The sequence below is a fragment of the Sarcophilus harrisii genome, chromosome 3 (assembly GCF_902635505.1).
Source record: "Sarcophilus harrisii chromosome 3, mSarHar1.11, whole genome shotgun sequence".
NCBI classification, from domain to species: Eukaryota; Metazoa; Chordata; class Mammalia; order Dasyuromorphia; family Dasyuridae; genus Sarcophilus; species Sarcophilus harrisii.
The window spans coordinates 600909087-600924699 of NC_045428.1; the positions used below are offsets into that span (position 1 = coordinate 600909087).

Here is a 15613-nt window from a genome sequence, read left to right on the forward strand (position 1 = left end):
GGGGGAGGGAGGGAAGAGAGGGCGGGGAGGGGGCTGAATTTGTTTTCCCCCACGGGCCCCAAAACCCGACCTTCCCTACCCGCCCCCCGGGGTTTCCGGGGCAAAGGCTCTCCCCGGGACCTCCCCCTTTCCCCAGGGGAAGGGGCCCTTCCGGCCTGGAACCCTCGGCTCCCTAAACCCCCCTGCCCTCTCCCCCCCTTTCCCACCGACCCCCCAAATTTTCCCCCCGGCTCCCCCCCTGTTTCCTGGGGCCCCGATTTACCCCCGAAGCCTTTTGGGGTCCTTTCTTCACCCCCTTCCCGGGCAAACCGCCCAGGGTTTCGGGGGGAGGAGGGGAAGGGGGAGGAGGCCCGGGGGGGTGGACCCCCCCCGGACTGGGGTTCCCCCACCCCTTTTCCCTGAATTTCCCCCTGTAAACCCCGAGGGAACCCCCTCAAAAAGGCCAGGGCGGGTTAAAGGAAGATCAAAAGGCAAGCAGCGGGAACGTCCAGCTCCGACAGAAGTTGGCCACGATGATGGCGTAGACGGGCATGGACGTGAAGAAGCGACGCCAGGGCGTGCTGAATTTCTGCGGGCGGAGAAGGGGCATTGCAGGCAGAGTGGGCACGGAGGCCGAGAGGACCGGGCGCCCTCCTCTCCCCCATTCCTATTGCTGGGGGCTCACGTGTCCCTTCCTCTCCCCGCCCTGGTCCCGTCACCTTCGGTACCTTCCTTTCCTCCTTCCTCATTTGCGTTCCGTACCTGGGAACTGCCCCTCGGGCCCTAGGCTCCCCCCGCCCCTGGCTCCCCGGGCACCCCCGGCTGACCACGAGCGGGTTCATGAGGCGGGCGCTCTCGCCGATCGCGTCCTCGATGTACTTGCGCTCCTCCTCCGAGATGCTTGGGTGCTGAGCCGGAGACTCGTAGGACACCAGGAGCCAGAAGAGGTACCAGAAGATGCCGAAGCTCCCTGGGGGCCGGGGTGGAGAGGGCCGGTTAGCAGGGCGGGCTGAGCCCAGCCTGACTGCGTGCGCCCCGGCCCAGGCAGCCCTACGGCTCCCGCTCACCATAGACGTAGAACACGGAGCTCCATCCCGAGTACTGGACTAGGACTCCGGCGAGGGGCATGGCGACCACCGCCCCAGCGTAGGAGCCTGCGGGACGGGGCGGGGGCCGGGAAGTCAAGCTGGAGAGCCGGTGCCGTGCCTGCCGCCATAGCCGGACGCCCGGCCCGGCCCGGCCCCCGGTCCCTCCTTCCCTGCGGAGACCCCCCTCCCCTACCAGACACCCGAGAGCCCGCTCCCCCGGCCCGTCTCCCCGCCTCTGCGCGCCCCCGTACCGCCTGCTCTAGCCCCCCGCCCCATCGCCCGGGCGCCTCCCTCCGCACCCCACGGCTGCCCCCGGCTCTCACCGCAAAAAGCCGTGGTTGCCAGCCGGCTGCGCTCCAGAGGCGGGGCCCACTTGCTCCAGATCCCGTGGCAGGCCGGGTACGTGACCCCCTGAAGGGGAGTGGGGGTTAGGGTCAGGGATTTGGGGGGGACTTATCTTGGAGGGGCGCTGCGAGAAAGAAAGGGCCGAGGGCTCGGAAAAAGGACGAAGCCGGGAGGGGGGGGCCGAGGAAGGGAGGTCCTTAGAGAAAGGGGAGGGGCCTGAACAAGGGGGCGGGGTTCGCACCTCCACGAGCCCCTGCAGGATCCGCACAAAGATGACGCAGCCGTAATGGACACGGGCAGCCGAGGGGATCAGCATGTTGAGCGTGGACGTGGCCACGATGGCGAAGCCGAAGACCCTGGCGGGAGGAGAGAGGCGTGGCGGGCATGAGCCCGGCCCCGCCCCGAGCGGCCTTTAGCCCCGCCCCTTCCTACTGTCACCGCTCTTGCAGCTCCGCCCCCACCTGTTGGCCGCAAACTTCTGGCAGATGAAGCCCCCGGGAATCTGCGTGACGATGTAGCCCCAGAAGAAGGACCCGTGGATGAGGCCCACGGTCTCGGGGTCCCAGTTGAACTGGGCTTTCTGTAAGGACACAGAAGAGACCCCCCCCCCCCCCAGGGAGCCAGTCAGTCTCCATCGGCGTCCCTCGGCCCCGCTGCGGAGCAGGCGCTGTTCTGGGTCCTGGGGTCCCCCCCTCCGCCAGCCCCCCGTTCTTCGGAGCACTTGGAGTTCTCGGATATCGAGTCCCTGGGGAGCCGTGTCCGCGTCTCCCTGCTTCGGTACCGGGCCGTGGCCGCCGGCTGCCAGGTTCCTGACTCTCACCCACTCCCAGGGTCCTGCGGGGCCTCCCCGGCCCTGGGGGGGGGTCTCTCTGAGGGGGCGTCTCCCTGGCTCTCCGGCTCTCCCCGCCCGGCCCCTCTGGCCCCGCCCGCGGGCCGTACCTGCACGGTCACGTGGCCGCCCTTGTGCACCGTGCTGTTGTTCACCATGGACACTATGGCCACGCCCAGGTTGCAGCGGATGCCGAAGCTGATGCAGAAGCCCAGGCCGCTCATGACGGCGATGACGTAGCGGCGGGGGAGCCCCCAGCACGTGCAGTCCAGCACCGGCTTGGGCCGGGCGGCCGCGCTGGAAGCCACCGGCCGGCCCTCCTCGCTCAGCTCTAGCGTTTCCGCGCCTTCCTGCCGTTTCTCCAGGAGCCTGGGCCGGGGAAGGCGGGGCTGTTGTCCGGGACTCTCCTGGGGGGCCCCGGGCTGCTGGCCCCTCTCCCTCCCGGGATCCTCAGCCCCGCCCCTTCAGGGACCCAGGGGTTCCTTCCCTCCCACTCCTCCTTGGGACCCAGGCGCGTCGCCCCCCCAGCCCTGCCCTCTGGAGATTTCGGCGCTCCGGCCGTCCGTGCGCACAAGGAAGCAGGCGGGCATCCTGGGCTGGCCGGGTCCCCCGGCGGCCCCTGGAACAGTCCCCGAATGCGTGAGGTGGGAGCGGGGGAGGGGGAGAGCGCTTTGGGGGAGGGGGCGGGGAAGCTGACGGCCCGAGCGCTCAAGTCCCAGCGGCCCCCGCGCTGGCACACACACATTCCCAGAAAAGTACTCGGCAAGCCAAGGTGTGAAGGAGGCTGGCGGGAAGGTGTCGCAGGAACAGCTGTTTCTCGGCTGGAGCTGATAAAGAAACCTTCCTGCCTCTGACCTTTGCTCAAAGCTGACCCCCCCGCTGTGAGCAAGTGGGGCCGTGGACCCTGGCCCCGCTCCCAGAAGCCCCCGGGGCCCCTGTGTCTGCGCCCATCCTGGGGGTTTTTCATAGAGACAGATGGGGCGCTCCTGGGAACGGGGGCGGACTGTGAGCCCGGATGACGATTGTATGAGCTGGTCCAAAGAGAGACACGGAGATGCAGAGAGACAGAGACGAGGCATGCAAGGAGAGACAGTCAGGAGGGGGAGGCAGCCAGAAAGGGAGAAAGTCTAGGACCGCCCACAGAGGCAATGGGCAGCGACGGCAGGTGTGGAGAAGACTGAGGCACGAGCCAGAGACAAGACAGAGAGAGATGGAGCGGGAGGAGGGAAGGAAGCTGAGCCAGGAGGGAAGCTGAGAACAGATGGAGCCCGCGAGAGACGGGGGAGGGAGAGAGAGCGAGCTAAAGAGATCCCGAGAAGAAGGGGACGGCCGGGCTGGGGGAGGGGATCGAGCCCGGGCTTAGACCCCGCGGGGGAGAGGACACGGATCCGGACCCCGACGGGCCGGGGAGGAGGGGGAGGGGGAGAGAAAGCGGAAGAGATCCCCCAAAGAAGGGGACGGTTAACTGGGGCGGGGTGGGGCAGAACACAGGGCCAGGGGCCCAGATCCCGCTGGGGAGGGCCACGCATTGGACCGGCTCCCCAGAGAAGGGGCAGAGGCAGGAGAGGAGCTGCAGAGACTGAAGGGAAGACGCAGAGCGAGAGACGAGGGAACGGGGGAGACGTGGAGAGAGATACAGGAGACAGGGAGAGGTGAAGATGCAGAAGACAGGGAGAGAGGAGAGAGACGGAGAGGCAGGGGAGACACGGAGAGATGAGGAGAGATGGGAGAGAGATACAGGAGAGATACAGAGATGAGGAGAGATGGGAGAGAGATACAGGAGAGATACAGAGATGAGGAGAGATGGGAGAGAGATACAGGAGAGATACAGAGAGATGAGGAGAGATGGGAGAGAGATACAGGAGAGATACAGAGATGAGGAGAGATGGGAGAGAGATACAGGAGAGATACAGAGATGAGGAGAGATGGGAGAGAGATAGGAGAGATACAGAGATGAGGAGAGATGGGAGAGAGATACAGGAGAGATACAGAGAGATGAGGAGAGATGGGAGAGAGATACAGGAGAGATACAGAGAGATGAGGAGAGATGGGAGAAAGATAAGGAGACACAGAGACGAAAAGAAATGGGAAGACGTACAGGAGAGATGAAGATACAGAAGTCAGGGAGAAGATAGGGAAAGAGAAGATACAGGAGAGACACGGAGAGATTGGAGAGATGAAGAAAGGGACCAGCTGAGAGCTGAGGGCAGAGAGAAGAACAGGGATACATATGGGGTCAGAGAGACAAGGAGGGGAGATAAGAGAAGCAGAGACAGAGGGAAAAGGAGAGAGGAGAGAGCCGCCCACAACTAAAGGCCAATGGTAAAAGGCAGTTAGGGACTCAGGCAGCCTCAGTGCAGTCCGGGGCTCCACTCTGGGGCCTCCATTACCATCGGGTGACCTTGACATGACGCCTGCCCCTTCCTGGGCCTCAGTTTCCCTCCATGCACAGTAGGAGAAAGAAGCAATTCTCTCCCTAGGGCTCCCTCACCTCCAGCCTCTCGGTGGACCCCTTCCAACTGAAGGCTGGGGCAGAGAGGCTAGAAATGTCCAAGGTCAGCCACCAGAGGCAGGCAGGAACCCAGGCCCCCTAGCTCCCAGTCCCAACTTATTGCCGAGTGTCGGTTTCCGGCTGCGGTGGCTCATCGATCGTCCACCGCCGCCGGCAGCCGGGGGGTGGGGTGGGGGGCTGCGGCTGCTCTCAGCTTCTCCCGGTGTCACATTTCAGCCCCAGCTAGGCCTGAGAGGCATCGCTCCTTCCCTGCCTCCCTGGCCCGCACAGCGCCCTCAGTTCTCTCCGAGGGTCTCATGGGGGGGGTCAACTGTCTGGGCATCCTGGCCCCTCCCCCGCATCCTCACGCTCAAAGGCCAGAACCCGACGCAAGGGGAGAGAAATGAGACAGACCCTGACCCCCAGGTAGATACAGATGGACAGATGGGGGGGGAGGGGGGGCCCCAGAACCCTTTTTTGGGAGTTTTAAGGGGGAAAACAGGACTTCAGGGGGTTAGAAGGGGGGTTTCTCCCCTTTGGGCCCTCCCGGGGGCCTTTGGGGCCCCAGGGTTAAATTTTTCCCCCCCCCTTCCCCCCCCACAACCCCGGAAAGTAATTTTAGCGGTTAAAGGAGGGAGGGGAAAGGGGGAAGGAGGGGCCAGGGAGGTGGGGAGGGGGAGGGGGAGGGGCCAAGGGGAGGGGGCCCCCCCCCGGGGCAGGAGAAGGGGGGGGAAGCACGGGAGGGAGGAAGGAAAAGGGGCGGGGAGGCCGGAAGGGGGGGCCCCGGGTGGCAGGGGAAACGAGGAAGGGGGGAGGAGGGGCCAGGCCCTCTTTTACCCCCTAAGGCCCAGGGTCCCCCGGGCCTACACTGGGCAGGCGGCCCAGGGCGGTGCCACCCTGAAACCCTCTTGCCGGAACCCAGGCCTGCCCCGGCCCGGCCCCCCGGCCCCCCCCCCCCGGCCCGGGCCCCCCCTCGCCCTGCCAGCCGGCAGGGAGGAGGCGGGGCTGCCCGGCCCTCCCGCCCGCCCGCGCTGCCTCCAGTCCCGGAGCGCGCGGAGGCCGGGCCCCGCCCTAGAAGGGACCCCGGAGGTGGGCGCTGCCCTGGAAGACGCCCCTAGGCTGAGGTGCGCTCCCCTCGGAGGGACCCCAAGGTCCCTGCTGCTCCCTCCGGAGCCAGCCGCCCCCCTTGCCCGGGACTCCAGTGCAAGTCCCCCGCCCCGCCCTCCGGGAGACCCAGACTCCTCCTGCCGCGAGGAGCCCCCGAGATCCCGGGAAGCAATCCGAGCGTTTGAGGGACCTCGGCCGCTAAAGCCCAGGCTCTGAGGCAGTGACCGAGCCGGGAGCCCCGCGCTTCTGAGCCCTCCGAAGGCCCCCGGGAGACTGAGACCCTGGGTAACTGAGACCCCGAGACTGAGACCCCGAGACTGAGACCCTGAGACTGAGACCCCAGAGACTGAAACCCCGGGAAACTGAGACCCCGAGACTGAGACCCCGGGAAACTGAGACCCCGAGACTGAGACCCCGAGACTGAGACCCTGAGACGGACCCTGGGAAACTGAACCCCGAGACTGAGACCCCGGAAACTGGAAGACTGAGACCCCGAGACTGAGACCCTGAGACTGAGACCCCAGAGACTGAAACCCCGGGAAACTGAGACCCCGAGACTGAGACCCCGGGAAACTGAGACCCCGAGACTGAGACCCCGAGACTGAGACCCCAGAGACTGAAACCCCGGGAAACTGAGACCCCGAGACTGAGACCCCGGGAAACTGAGACCCGAGACGAGACCCCGAGACTGAGACCCCGAGACTGAGACCCGGGAAATGAGACCCCGGAAAACTGGACCCCGAGACTGAGACCCCGAGACTGAGACCCCGGGAAACTGAGACCCCGAGACTGAGACCCCGAGACTGAGACCCCGAGACTGAGACCCCGAGACTGAGACCCCGAGACTGAGACCCCGGGAAACTGAGACCCCGAGACTGAGACCCCGGGAAACTGAGACCCCGAGACTGAGACCCCGAGACTGAGACCCCGAGACTGAGATCCCGGGAAACTGAGACCCCGGGAAACTGAGACCCCGAGACTGAGACCCCGGGAAACTGAGACCCCGAGACTGAGACCCCGAGACTGAGACCCCGGAAACTGAGACCCCGAGACTGAGACCCCGAGACTGAGACCCCGGGAAACTGAGACCCTGAGACTGAGACCCCGAGACTGAGACCCCGAGACTGAGACCCCGGGAAACTGAGACCCCGAGACTGAGACCCCAACGGCCCCAAACAACCCCTGGAACCCCAGCAACCCCGGGAAACTGAACCCTGAATGGACCCCGATGAGACCGAGACTGGACCCCGAGACTGAGACCCAAACTGAGACCCCGGAGACAGACCCCAGACTGAGACCCCGAGACTGAGACCCCAGGAAACTGAGACCCCGGGAAACTGAGACCCCGAGACTGAGACCCCGGGAAACTGAGACCCTGGAAACTGAGACCCCGAGACTGAGACCCGAGACTGAGATCCCGGGAAACTGAGACCCCGGGAAACTGAGACCCCGAGACTGAGACCCTGGGTGGGACCCGAGACTGAGACCCCGGGCAGACCCCCAGACTGAACCCCAGACTGAGACCCCAGAACTGAGACCCCGGGAAACTGAGACCCCGAGACTGAACCCGGGAAACTGAGACCCAGACGAGACCCCAGATGGACCAGACTGGTCCGGGAAACTGGAGACCCCGGACTGAGACCCCGGGAAGACCCAGACTGGACCCCGGACTGAGACCCCGGGACTGAGACCAAACTGAGACCCGGAAACTGAGACCCGAGAAGACCCCGGAAGGTTTGACCCCCAGGTTCCTCCTAGTCCTCCTCAGTGCCCTGCCCTAAACCCCATCCCTCCACCCCCGGCCGAGCCCCCCCCAACGGGCTGTGTTCTCAGGCTTTGAGACCCTCCCAGCGGACGGGGTCCAAACCCCTAGATACAAGGCTCAGAGGAAGCCCGGCGTCCTGCCTTTCTGAAGGCGGTGTCCCCCTGAGGTCCTGTCCCCCCAACCAAGGAAGCCCGGCTGGCGCCCCTTCCCCCCCTTAGGCCCCCAGGAGCCTGGCCCACTGCTCTGCGTGGGGTCACAGCTTCAGGCCTGCACGGGCCTCTTGACCGCCGGACCGGGCTGCAACCCCAAAATCAACCCCAATCCCTTGGCCCGAAGTTCGGCCCATGCCCCCTAGGGGCTTTAACGAACACCCCCAAATTCTGGCCCCTAAAGGACCTCCACTAATAAAGCCTTTCCTTCCTTTTTGGGTGGTCCCCCCTACTGTCCCCCAACCAGGGAAGCGGGGGGAGGAAAAAACTCTGGTGGGTCACAGCTAGCTTTCAGGGCCCTCCCCGAGCTCCCTCCCTTCCCAAGGCCCTGGTGCCCTGGCCAGGGGCTTTTGCCCCATCTGCCTTGGACTCTTGAGCCCCTCGACCCGTTTGGGGCTTCGCCCTGGTTTTCTCCCCTACTTGCCCCTCCCACCGCCCCCCCACCCTTAAATTTTTGGGGTTATTTTAATGGGTCCCTCACTCTGGGGGAAAATTCAAAGGACGGGCGGGGTTAAGCCTCAAACCCCTCGTTTCCTCCTTTAAGGCGGTTGCCCTCCGGCCGGGACCGTTTGAAGATCGCTGATTTAGCCGACCTGGCATGTCCTTTGGCCCCCCCCTTCCTTCCTTCTCCCTCCTTCCCCTTCCCCTCTCTTTCCTTCCCCTCCCTCCCTCCCTCCCCCCCTTTTCTTCCTTCTCCTCCTTTCCTCCTTTTCCTTCCCCCCCTTCTTTTCCCCCCCCCCCTCCCCTCCCCTTCCCCTTCCTCCCTCCCTTCCTTCCTCCTCCTTCCCTTTCCTCCCTCCTCCCTCCCTCTTTTTTTCCCTCCCTCCCTCCCTTTTCCCTCTTCTTCCTTTCCTTTCCTCCCTTCTTTCCTCCCTCCCCTTTCTTTTCCTTCCTTCCTCTCCCTTCTTTCCTTCCTCCCTCCCTCCCCCTCCCCTCCCTCCCTTCTTCTCTTCCTTCCTCCCTCCCTCCTTCCCTCCCTCCCTCCCTTTTTCTCCCCTTTTCTCCTTCCTTCTCTCCCTTCTTCCTTCCTTCCTTTCCCTCCCTCCCTCCCCCTTTCCCTTCCTTCCTCCTCCCTCCTTCTTTCTCTTCCTTCCTTTCCCTCCCCTTCTTCCTCCCCTCCCCTCCCCTCCCTTCCTCCCTTCCTTCTTCCCTTCCTTCTTTTCTTCCTCCTTCTCCCTTTTCCCTTCCTTCCTTTCCCTTCCCTCCCTTCTTCCTTCTTCCTCTCCCTCTTTCCTCCCTTTCCTCCCTCCCTTCCTCTTTCCTTCCTTCCTCTCCCTTCTTTTTCCTTTCCCTCCTCCCTCCCTTTCCCTTCCTCCTCCTCCCTCCCTTCTTTTTTTCTCCCCCTCCTTCCCTCCCTCCTTTTTTCCTCCTCCTTCCTCCTTCCTTCCTTCCCTCTCCTTCTTTTTTCCTCCTTTTCCCTTCTTTCCTTCCTCCCCCTCCCTCCTCCCTTCCTCTCTTCCTTCTTTTTCTCCCTTTTTCCTTTCCCTTTCCCTTCCCTCCTTCCTTCCCTTTCCCTCCCTCTTTTCCCTCCTTCTTCTTTTTCCTCCCTCCCTCCCCTTTCCCTCCCTCCTTCTTTCCTCCTTTTCCCTTCTTTCCTTCCTTTCTTCCCTTTCTTTCTCCTCCTCCCTCCCTTCTTTTCCTTTTTTTTCCCTTTTTTCCTTCCCTCCTTCCTCTCCCTTCCCTTTCTTCCTTTCCCTTCCCTTTCCCTCCTCTCTTTTCTCCTCCCCTCCTCCTTTTTTTCCTTCCCTCCTCCCCTCCTCCCTCCCTCCCTTCCTCTCTTCCTTCCTTCCTCTCCCTTCTTTCCTTCCTCCCTCCCTCCCTCCCTTCTTCCTTCCTCCCTCCCTCCCTCCCTCCCTTCTTCTCTTCCTTCCTCCCTCCCTCCTTCCCTCCCTTCCTTCCTTCCTTCCTCCCTTCCTTCCGTCTCCCGCCCACATCTCTCTCTCTCTCTCCGTCCAGGCAGACTGTGGGTGTTCCCAGCCCCCAAATCCCGGCAAGGGAAGGGGGACAACCCACCTCCCTTTTCGACTGGGGCGGGGGACCCTTTGGGTTTTGGGCGTCCCTTAAGCAAGTGGGGGCGGAAAATCCCCATTCAGGGGCGGGAGGAACTTTCCTCCAAGCGAAACTCCTAATCCCAGGGGTAAATTCGGCCCACCACTCCACCAGGTCCGGGGCGGAAAGGGGGGGCGCAGTGGCTGGAGGGGAAGATTGACCCAGCCACCAGCACCCCGGCTCCCCATGCCTTGCCATGGAAAAGGGAAGGAAAAACCCCGGGCCTGGGCTCCCCTGTAGGCTCCCCGGCCCGATGGGTGGCCAGCAGCCTCTTCCCCCTCCCTCCCCCCAATCTGTGGCGGGTACCTCCCGGAGCATCAGGGCGGACTACAGCTCCCAGCAGCCTCCGAGGCCCAGGAAAGGGCTCTCTCCACAAAAGCGGCCCGGGGAGCTCCTGGGAGCCGTAGTCCCAGCGCTTGCCAAACGCTGGGAAGCCACTGCTGGACCCGACTTGCTGACATCTCCTGGCCTGGCCTTCCCTGGGAGTCGGGAGTCCCTGCACCCACCTCCAGGACCGGGGACTTCAAGGTTAGCGGAGGAAGGAGGAAGATGGCCGAGCATCCCTAGGTGCGGACAATGACTGGGACTTGTCCTGGGACACCCTTCCCGGGCCTTGCTTCCCGAAGAACCTTCCCGGGCTGCCCGGGACCCTGGCCTGGGTTTTCCTTGAAAGGAAACTTGTCCCGAGGTCCACAGCTGCCTTAGAGGCCCCACGTTGCCGCAAGCCCAGGACTCCGCTCCCAAACCCCTTGTTTTCTGCACTTTGTCTGGGGTCCTGGCTCTGCAGTGTTTGGGGCCCTATGTGTTTGCCTTCGCTCTGGGAAGGGACCACGACATCAGGGAGGCCGGGGCCCAGGCAGGAGAGTGCATTGGACCGAAGTGAGGGAGGGCTGTGCAAAGTCACCTGCCTCACTTTCCCTCCAGAGCCATGTGGGCCTGGCCCCGGATCCACACCAGGACGACAGGAGACGGCTCCAGACACACCGGGAGACCTCGGCCTTTTTAAGCTAAGGTCTTCAACAGGTCTCGGTTTGACCGAAGCTGTGTCCATTTGGTGACTAAGGCGAGGTAGCAGTTGAGACAAAGAATTTCCTTTTTCTAATTAAAACCCCCCCAAAATCTAATAAATCTAGGAGGGGACGACCCTCGGGGTTCCTGGCCAAAGCAGAAATCGGCGCTTTTCCCATCCAACCTAAGTCACGACTCAAACACTGACTGACTAAGTGGGGCTTGGCCTGGGACCCAGTGGCGGTCAATCAATGGGAATCAGTGGTTTAAGGCCCAATGAACCCCTAAAGGCCCCTTTTCCTGGTCTCTTCCAAGTGGAGGCTACTGTGAGGCCGTAATTGCTCCCCCCCCCAAGCCCTGCTGGCCAACTCAGAGCTCCAGCTGGGCCAGTCATCATGGGCATGTGGGCCCAAGTCTTCCCTCCCCCGAACCCAGGGGACAAAACAAACGATGAGGATGGGAAGGATGGGTCCTGACCAGCTCCAGTCCCCAAACTGGGACAGGAGGTCCAGTCTCTGGGGAACCGCAAGTTCTGCATCCTGCCTCTGGGAAAGCCCTTCTTTCCCACCACTTGGAGGTTTTGGTCTTGGAGGAGAGGGGAAGAGCGGTTAAAATCAGAGCCCCGCCCCACCCCCCCACCCCCATTGATTTTCTTTATTATTGAAGCTTTTTATTTTCAAAACACACCCTTAATTTTCAACATTCAAATGTTGCAAACCTCGTGTCCAGATTGATTTTTAAAGAAAAAACTGAGATAAAGAAAATTCAACTAAGTCCAACAAATTTTTATTAAACATTTCCTGTCAATAAAAAGTTATTATAATAATAAATAAATAAATAAAATCTACTGTGAGATACTGGGGAATAGTCCCTGCCCCGTCCCTGGGAGCTTACAATCCACAAATCCTCGCCCCCCCCCCCCCCCCCCCCCCCCAGTTTCCACAAGAACTTCTCCAGAAACGGGCTCCACACGTATATGGTACCTGCCTGTGACCGGCAGGGAAGGAGAGAGGGCTAAGAGGTCGGGGCCCGGCTTCCCTCTAGGGTTCTAAGTTTGGACAGACTGTTGGAAGCAGGGGGATCTGGGAGAAGGCAGCACCAAGAGCAGGGCAGGGCTGCAGCCAGTGGGGACGACTTCTATGGCTCTGGAGAAATGCTCAGGCCTTGGAGCCGGGCCCAAGCTCGAGTCCGGGTGGCAGGGGAAAGGCAAGGGCCCAACAGCGCCTCGGCCTGGGCGATGCGACGGGCGAAGCGGTCGCGGTCACGCGCTAGCTGCTCCCAAGGCCCCCGGCGGGCGGCACGGGCGGGACCCGCCCACACCACCAGGAGGCGAAGGCCCACCGTGCTGGAGAACCGCACCTGCAAGGAGGCAGACAGGAAGGGTGGTGTGAGACCAACAAGAGGGGCTCCTGACCCCCCTCTCTCCCATTCACAGAGCCCACCCCCCCAACTTTGAACTCAGGATCCCTCTTCTATGTAGGAAGAAACTGGCCTAGAGAGGTCAGGGGCTTCTGCAGCACCACAGAAGTACTAAGGAAGGAATAAGCATTTATTAAGCACCTACTGTGTACCAGGTAAAACAAATACTTAGCTTCAGAGCCCCTGTCTCTGACTCTCACCCATACACCATTCTGCTGAGCTCATTTCACACAGGCTGAATGGCCTAGGGGGCAGATCACTGGGGAGGTCCTGAGTTCTAATCCCACTTAGTGTGTGGAACCAGGGGCAAGTCCTTAACTTCCCTGGGCCTCAGTGACTGCCTGGGGCTGGACTGAACCAAAGTGACAAGGTAACTGGCTCTGGCCCACACCCAGCTCCCTGTGGAAGGGTCAGCCGACACCTGAACCTTTCCTCACCTTCCTTCCTCCGGGGGCCTCTGGCTCTGGTTCCACAGGGGTCCCTTGGGGCTTCAGGCGCCTCTGCAGCCTCTGGGGGAGCCGGGCTGCGGGCCAGGGGCAGGGCCGCACAGCGCCAGCAACGAAGATGGACACGAGGAAGTCCTGCAGCTCAGGGTCCTCTCTGCCCACAGGCTCTCTTTTGGCATCTTCCTCATCCTCATCTCCTCCTTCCTCACTGGACACATCTTCTTCTACCTCATCTTGTTCCCCACTGGACACATTTTCCTCTTCCTCATTCTCATTGTCATCCTCATCCTCACCGGGTCTGTAGGCCCACGCCCGCAGGAGAGGACTGCAGAGCACAGGGGGAGGCTCTTTTCCTGGTCCTCCATCTTCCTCATCCTCATCTCTTTCTTCCCCACTGGACACATCTTCCTCATTGTCATCCTCATCCTCACCAGGCCTGTAAGCCCAGGCCCGGAGCAGGGGGCTACAGAGCACAGGGGGAGGCTCTTTTCCTGGTCCTCCATCTTCCTCATCCTCATCTCTTTCTTCCCCACTGGACACATCTTCCTCATTGTCATCCTCATCCTCACCAGGCCTGTAAGCCCAGGCCCGGGAGACCAGGCAGGGGCCTTTTCCCGGTCCCCACTTCCCATCCCCTCTTTCTTCCCCACTGGACACATCTTCCTCATTGTCATCCTCATCCTCACCAGGCCTGTAAGCCCAGGCCCGGAGCAGGGGGCTACAGAGCACAGGGGGAGGCTCTTTTCCTGGTCCTCCATCTTCCTCATCCTCATCTCTTTCTTCCCCACTGGACACATCTTCCTCATTGTCATCCTCATCCTCACCAGGCCTGTAAGCCCAGGCCCGGAGCAGGGGGCTGCAGAGCACAGGGGGAGGCTCTTTTCCTGGTCCTCCATCTTCCTCATCCTCATCTCTTTCTTCCCCACTGGACACATCTTCCTCATCCCCGTCAGACACATCTTCCTCATCCTCATGGGGCCTGCAGGCCCAGGCAAGCCCGTGGTCAGCTGGCCCTTCAGCGTCCTCACGGCCCCCTCTCCCCACTTGTCGGGGGCTGGAGCTGGGCTGGGCTGCTCCATCTTCGGGGCCCTCCTCCGCCTTGGCTCTCGCTTCAGGGTTCCCAAGCTTTGCTCCTCGGCTGGGCCCAGGCTGGAGTTCCGCTCTCCCCAGCTGGGCCCGGGCCCAGGCCAGGAGGAACTTCAGGCCGGAGAGGAGGCTGCTCCTCAGGGAGTGCCCCAGGGGGGCGCCAGGGAGGTCTCCCAGGTCACGGCTGGGCTGCAAGGGGAACAAGCGGGCTGAATGAGGTTCCTGTCCGCCTCGGGCCTGCCCCCTGTCCCTGGGGAGCCCCTCGGGTCCTTTTCCTGGGCCTTGCCCCATTCCTCCTGGCCCCAGTCCCTCTTAGTCAGCCACCCCTCACCCAGCATCCCCCCTTCAAGAGGCACCTACCAGACAACGGGCCTGGAGCCAGGAAGCTCTGAGCTCAAGTCTGACTCCGCCGGCCGTGAGACCCTGCCCAGGCCCCCTGACCTCTGTTTACCATCAAATAAAACTAGCACTTACTGCCCAGAGCTGGGATGGTCTCTGCGAGACACTTAGCACAGGACCCGGTTCCCAGCGGCCCCCCAAAGCCTTCCCTCTGTCCCGGGGATCTTAGGTCCTCATCTCAGAGGCCCTGGAGTCCCCTCCGCCTCTCTGCTCTGGGGCTCCCAGCGCCCCCTCAGAAGTCCCGGCCCCCTTCTTGTACTGTCCCGTGGAGAGCTTCATCCCCTGGTCCCCTTGGAGCCCCCTGTCCCATCCCCCAGGCCCGCCCCCCCCCACCCCGTCCTCCCCTCCGGCTGTCTCCCCGCCCCCACCTCGGTTCTTACCGGGACAGGGCTGGGCATCATCCCGGGGACAGGCGGGGCATCCACGGGCACGGGGCTGTCCACGGAGGGCTCGGGCTCGGGCTCATCTCGGTCGGGGCCGCGAAGGCTCGGCTTGCGCTCAGCTCTCGGTTCTCTGTACTCCTGACTGGGGTTGGGTGAGCTCTGGGCTGAGCGCAGAGCGCCGGCTCTTTTATAGGCCGCGCTGACGTCACGGAGCGGAGTTTACCAGGGAGGGGCGGAGCGGGGGAAAACGGAAAAAAACGCGATGACGTCACTCCCTCCGGAGTTCAGTTTCCTTACATTGAATCAGCTCGGAGCCTCAGGGTCCGGGTGACGTCACGCGAGGGCGGGGCAAGTCGGGCGCTCGGTGACGTCACGGTCTCGTGCTTGGGGATTCCGCGCCAGGGAGGTGATTCGGGGCTCTGGAACCTGCGAGAGCGGTCGGGAGCGGCCCCGCCCTTCCCCGCCCTTCCCCGCCCTTCCCCGGATCCCGGGTCTGTCTCGGCTCCATATCACCCTGAGGGGATGAGTCTGCCGGTCAGACCCGCGGCCAAGTGGCTGCCCGGAACGGCAGGGCTGGGGCCCGGCGCGGAGCCCCGGGGCCTTCCCCGGAGACCTTCCGCGCGGGGGCCCGAGCCCCGCCAACCGCCGCCTCCGGGGCCGCTGGAGCCTCAGTTTCCCCTCCCGAGAAACGAAGAGGTGGGGGCGGGGCCCTTTCCCCAGAGCCTCTAGTCCAGGACGGGCCCAGCGCAGCGCGCAGCTCGTGCCTGAACCCCTGTAACCTCCTCACCCAGGCGGTCGCTCGGGCGGGCAGTCAGCAGCCCCGGAGCACAGCCTTGTGGCCCAGCCTGGTCCTGCACCCCGCAGCCGGCCCCCGGCCCCCCGGCTTCCCACCCCCCGGCTCCCGGCTCCCCCCCGGCCCCCCGCCCCCCAGCTCCCCGGCCCTCCCGGCTCCCCCCCCGGCCCCGCGGCTCCCCGGCCCGGCTGCGCGCTTCCTTTCTATGCGCCCGACG

At 63.3% G+C, this 15613-nt stretch overlaps 2 protein-coding genes across 2 annotated transcripts; both read right to left on the reverse strand.

Moving 5' to 3' along the window:
• Positions 1 to 463: 463 nt before the first annotated feature.
• Positions 464 to 2642, reverse strand: SLC17A7 (solute carrier family 17 member 7). Its single transcript, XM_031961745.1, has 7 exons — positions 2352 to 2642; positions 1874 to 1992; positions 1654 to 1768; positions 1391 to 1478; positions 1047 to 1133; positions 807 to 949; positions 464 to 568 (listed from the first exon to the last, which is right to left on the reverse strand). The coding sequence occupies exons 1-7, from the start codon at positions 2463 to 2465 to the stop codon at positions 464 to 466; spliced, it is 771 nt and encodes a 256-aa protein (XP_031817605.1). The 5' UTR covers positions 2466 to 2642.
• A 9025-nt stretch (positions 2643 to 11667) lies between these two features.
• PPP1R15A (protein phosphatase 1 regulatory subunit 15A) lies at positions 11668 to 15464 on the reverse strand. Its single transcript, XM_031961746.1, has 3 exons — positions 14601 to 15464; positions 12727 to 14010; positions 11668 to 12229 (listed from the first exon to the last, which is right to left on the reverse strand). Exons 1-3 carry the CDS (start codon positions 14619 to 14621, stop codon positions 12008 to 12010), a joined length of 1527 nt encoding a protein of 508 aa, XP_031817606.1. The 5' UTR covers positions 14622 to 15464; the 3' UTR covers positions 11668 to 12007.
• Between the last annotated feature and the right edge of the window lie 149 nt (positions 15465 to 15613).

What these genes read in the sequence shown, in the direction of transcription:
- SLC17A7 (XM_031961745.1), bottom strand. Translation starts at nt 2,465, where the DNA reads ATGAGCGGCCTGGGCTTCTGCATCAGCTTCGGCATCCGCTGCAACCTG. An exon ending in GCGGCCACGTGACCGTGCAG is followed by an intron (nt 1,993 to 2,351) that starts GTACGGCCCGCG and finishes GTGTCCTTACAG; the next exon opens with AAAGCCCAGTTCAACTGGGA. An exon ending in TCCTGCAGGGGCTCGTGGAG is followed by an intron (nt 1,479 to 1,653) that starts GTGCGAACCCCG and finishes ACTCCCCTTCAG; the next exon opens with GGGGTCACGTACCCGGCCTG.
- PPP1R15A (XM_031961746.1), bottom strand. Translation starts at nt 14,621, where the DNA reads ATGATGCCCAGCCCTGTCCCG. An exon ending in TGATGCCCAGCCCTGTCCCG is followed by an intron (nt 14,011 to 14,600) that starts GTAAGAACCGAG and finishes TTCCCCTTGCAG; the next exon opens with CCCAGCCGTGACCTGGGAGA. An exon ending in AGGCCCCCGGAGGAAGGAAG is followed by an intron (nt 12,230 to 12,726) that starts GTGAGGAAAGGT and finishes GCCTCCTTGCAG; the next exon opens with GTGCGGTTCTCCAGCACGGT.